The sequence below is a fragment of the Falco punctatus genome, assembly GCF_963210335.1.
Source record: "Falco punctatus genome assembly, chromosome: 13".
Lineage (NCBI taxonomy): Eukaryota > Metazoa > Chordata > Aves > Falconiformes > Falconidae > Falco > Falco punctatus.
In genome coordinates, this window is record NC_137593.1 from 27,091,237 (window position 1) to 27,096,146 (window position 4,910).

At 43.3% G+C, this 4,910-nt stretch overlaps 1 protein-coding gene across 4 annotated transcripts in view; it reads left to right on the forward strand.

The window, feature by feature from the left end:
* STAG1 (STAG1 cohesin complex component) overlaps positions 1-2,342 on the forward strand; it is a 199,549-nt gene extending 197,207 nt beyond the window's left edge. For all 4 annotated transcript variants that reach the window (XM_080409718.1, XM_080409721.1, XM_080409720.1 and 1 more), the window contains exon 34: positions 61-2,342. In XM_080409718.1, coding sequence (XP_080265844.1) covers positions 61-84 — 24 coding nt within the window. In that variant the 3' untranslated portion in view covers positions 85-2,342. The remainder of the gene's footprint in view (positions 1-60) is intronic.
* The last annotated feature ends 2,568 nt before the right edge of the window (positions 2,343-4,910 follow it).

The window sequence follows — 4,910 nt, forward strand, 5'->3', positions numbered from 1 at the left end:
AGGTTCTTTGTGACTGTCATTACACCTAATTAATTGCTGTCTTTTAAATCATTTTTCTAGGGATTTGGAATGCCTATGTTCTGAAGTCTGGTGAAGACATTTTACAAATTTGGAACTCTATTGTTTAGAGCTAGAGGCCTATATACTGTGATAGCTTGTATGAAAACCACATTTTTGATGTGATACGGTTTGATTTTTAACCAAATGATTGAGGTCAATCCCTTTTTGTAGTGACAGAAAGAAGAGGAACTTCTTAATGACACAAAGGAATGTTGGCCAATCCAGTCACCTCAGAAGGGCTGACCTGAAAAATCATTTGTATCCCTGTTCTTGACTGTCCTAATACAGATTATTTTTTTTTTCCTGGATGAGGAGGAAGTTTTAAATTGTTAAGACAGCTGTCAAAATACACACTGTTCTACATATGTTTTCTGAAAACAACATTGAGTGAAAACAGAACTTTTTAACTTTATTTTTCTGCTGTACAATTTAAAACAGTTTTAACATTTGCCTTTTTATGTTTTAAAAGCTAGCCATTTTTATTAAACCTATGCCTATCAGCCATTGACTAGCAATGATGCTATAAGCAGGTCATTCTGGCTACAGAAAAGTGTTTTTGAACACACTGGATTTGATTAACATTATGGTACGCTTATATCCTCTCATAGGCATTGAGAAGAACACTCTTATAGAAGAGGTTAGAATTCTAATGACGTGCATCTCTGCCAAAAAATTTCAGATTCTGATATGATAAACCCAGATTTTATACTCTTGAGAAGATTTATTTTTATTTATAATGGGACATAAAGTAAGAGATGTCCATGAAGCCACTTTTCCAACAGATGCTGTGTAACATTCATTTTATATAGCACATGGGGACACAAAAACAGTAAATTTTCTATTGGTACTTGCTCTGTGCATTTTTAGCAACTTATACCAGCAAATAAAGTATTCTCAGTAAAACACACAAATGGTTCTCAAGTAATCACTTTGCTGTTTTTACTACCTACTTCAAGCCCTGCCAACCCAAGGTACATAAACAGCAACTTTCCTAGTAAAAAAAAAACACCACAATTCAAGGGTGGGGGAAAGGAATCACTTTAGCATACTAAAAGCAATTTTAACTGTACCATTAAAAAAAAGTCTACTTTCCATGCCGTAAATACCCTTTTCCGCTATTTTTGTAAATTAATTTTGCCAGTTAGAAGTACTGTATGTGCTGCATATAAATTTGTGCTTAGATGGTGAAGTTCTTAAGCTTACAATGGAATACAGCTACATTTTCAGTGTTAACTGTGCATACTAAGAGTAATTCTTTGGGGAAAAAAAATATGATTTTTCAAAAAAGTTAAAAACATCAAAAAAAACCAAAAAACCCAAAACATTCTCAGCTAATTCATTGTAATACGAGATTTTTCAGTGTCTTCAATAATTTGGAATTTCATTATGCTTCGATTTTATGACTCTGCCTAGTAGCTGCTACTTAGTTAAACTGGCCTGATACCAGAGGTGCTGGCCATCCACAACTTGCACTGACTCTACTATCTCTAAGAATCAGCCCCAAAATGTTAATCTTCCTTTCTGCATTCTAATATTAGCATTTGAGATACAACGCAGATTGACCCACTTGGAGCACAACAGTTTTAGAGGTGGTTTTTTAGCAGCTGCAAAATAATCATGGAGCTTTTTTCTGTTACGAGCTTATTGAAAAAAACCAAAACAACAGTAATGCCCAGCGCTTACTTGCTGGGAGGGAAAAGAATCTAGTTTTAAAAACAAACCAGCCTTTCACTCAGCTGGGGTTTGTTTCCTACAACACGTGCAGTTCTCAGACATGGTTGCCAAAAATGTTTGACTAGGTAATTCAGCCATTCCTCGGACTTCGGTTGGGTAATGTGTCAAACCTGAAGTAGCTGGAACTTTATAAAATAACATTACCTCCCTTCCTCTTCTGTCCCCCCCGACAGTCACAGGGGTGGGCAGGAATGGCTGCATTAAATTGTCGTCACAGTAATTCTGTGAGCATAGTAGCATAATAAATGCTGCCTGGTTTGAGTCATAGTCTCAGACAAACCTTGTGCTTCACAGTCCTCTGTGTGGAAAACTGATTCCTAATTTAACATTGTAGAATACTGTATAACAAACATTTATTATAACGGTACCTGCAATGGGTTTCCAGTTCAGTTTGCAGTCAATAGGTTTTTGTATTATGAGTGTCTCCTTGATTGGTTTTGCTAGTAATTCTGTAAATTGTACATTTACAATATGAGGTTTTTTTTTCCTTTTGTACAATTTAAAACTGATGCTTCACCTTTCATTTAATAAACTATTCAAAATCATGAGTATGATGAGCACCCTCTTCACTATAACTTTCTTTTAAATGCTCGTTTGGACCATCACATCTTGTCATCCCATTTATTAGTAGCCAAAGGAAGTTCTAAAAGGTAGTTTTCACGTACTCCAGGCTTCACAACCAGATTCCGTGCAGCTGCCTTACCCGTTCAGCCTCAGAGCCAAGGAAAACCCTGTCTGGTGGGTTTTTTTCTTTTTCTTTTCCCTCCACTGTGGTGTGGTTTTGGTTTTTGGTTGATTTGGGGGGGATTATTGTGAGATCACTGTAAATCTGGTAGGTCATCACACAAGTTGGGAGAGTTGCGTTGTTAAAACTTACGGTTTTTTGAACTGTCACAAATTTTGAGAAAAATTCCACTCTCGTGCCCTGTACGTCTGAAGTGAACTGGACCACGTGGGAAGAAATAGAAGCGGTAAAGGCTCGGACGGTCTGACAGCCAGCTGGGCTACATGGAGTTTTACCGATTCCTGAAATGAAACGGCCTCATGTTACTCCCATGTCTCAGAGAGAAAGGTGCTGGTTTTGTTCGACCCGTGAATTATTTCATCTCTGTAGTGCTAAAGAAAACTGGCTTATGTATCATCTGGCCCACTTCCTAAAGAAAAATCATCCAAGTCAGAAAAAGTAACAGGATGCAGCAGGTGAGGAACGGGGATAAGATGATTCAAGGTCTGAACTGCACTCTAGGACTACTCCTGAGCCACAGCCCCAGCACCGCCTCTCCAGCTGCGTGTAAGTTACGCTCAACTCCTGCTGCACTGTGGGACACACAGTAAGTAACTTGTCAGCCTCTAAGTTCTCTCTGTTGAAAGGATTTTATTTTAGATCTATTGTTTCTGCAGGTGACTGGAATTCAAGAGAATCCTGAGTAGTGTGGCCAGAGCAGTTTTCCTCCAGTGTGTTTCCAAAGAGCTGTGCTGGCAGAGCAACCGACTGCTTGGAAATCGAGAGGATATAAAAGCCAAATTCTTGTGCTGGCAAGGGACAGAAGAGAGGATGACAACTATAGAACTGAGGTTAGGAAACAATTAAGAAAGGTTGTACTTTTTTCTTTGTGACAATGACAACTGGGTTTCTCATTTGGTGTCTCCTCCTGACCAGGCAGGCTGAAGAAACCACGTGCATATTGCTTACTACGGCTTTTGCCTTTGAACCTGGGACAGCCACCAGCTGCTCTCTCAGACACAAATTACCTTTGAAAAATCCTCTCAGTCCTTGCAAACTTACAAACTGACTACACCTTTTCTCACAACTTAAGAACTCACTTCATGGCAACAACGCCCAACGCAGTGACATTTCCATTTACCTCCCCCTGTGGTTGCAGCCAGCTCGGTTCCCTGAGGCAGTAGGTACGGGCACCGGCGCAGAGCACATGTTTCTGCTGAGGTGCAGCCCGGTGCATTCCTACAGACCTTAAATGTGTCTGCAGCCAGGACGGTGCATCTGTCACCTGTATGCGTTGCCTTTAGCCATTACAAAAACCCATGGAGCTGGGACTCGTACTCAAAACGCTCCTTCTGGACCGTGTTTTCAGATGACTTCTAGTTGTTGCCTCTCCTGCCCCCCCAGGTCCAGGCTCCATGGCTGCACTGGCCGCACAGGCCTGGGAGGAGATGCTGCCTGGGAAGCTGCCGTCTCGCCTTCCTTCCCCTTTGGGCACGTGCTTGGGGAGCAAACAGAAGCAGCTGCAGCGCGCAGGTACAGTAGTTCTCCAGCTCATAATACAGTACCATTAATGGCTGAGGTTACTTACAGCAGACGAGTCATTACGGGACTTGACGTGCTTGGCAGCTGTTCACAGTAGTGCTAAACACGACAGCGGCCGCCACTCGCTGCCTTCTGGGGCTGTAGTTAAAATGCAGCTTCTAATGTGTGGAGCGAGCTCGGGGCCTAGGGCTGATCAGCAACATCTACTGCCATCGTTCCCTGTGAGTCTGGCAAATAAATCACAGAAAAAACGAGGCTGGAAGGGGCCTCTGGAGGTCTCAATCTCGACCCTCTGTTGAGGGAGAAGAGCCCCCCATGCTCAGGGAGGATTTTCATATCCCCCCAGAACTGCCCTTGTTCCAGTTTGGGTACATTGTCTCCTGTCCTTCGAGAGAAGGCTGGCTCCATCTTCTCTGGACGCCTGCGCGTGCAGCCTGGAGGTCACCGATCCCAGCCCGAGACCCAGCGCCGCTGCAGCCAGCACATAGGAGGTGCAGCTCGGGACAGTAGTGGAGCAGGTTAGTCTGGGATCAGCAAAGCCTGGATCCCTGTGCCCTGAAATCCAAGCTCGGGATTTTTCCCTTTGTAAGTCTGTGGTGCAGGAAGTGGAGTCAGACGCCAAAGGTGGGCCCCAGGCTGGGCCCGAACCCCCAGGGGTCTGGCTTCTCAGCAGTGAGAGGTCGCAGCAGCTCTGCTTGTGAGCACCTCCAGGGCTGGTGGAATGAAGGAGCCAAGGGAGCACGTGACCTTGTGTCATTGCTAACAGCTCACCCGCAGCAGCCACTGCACACTGTGTTGATTATTAACCCACCAAAAAGGGCTTAAAGAGATAAACCGGTAAGACCCCAAA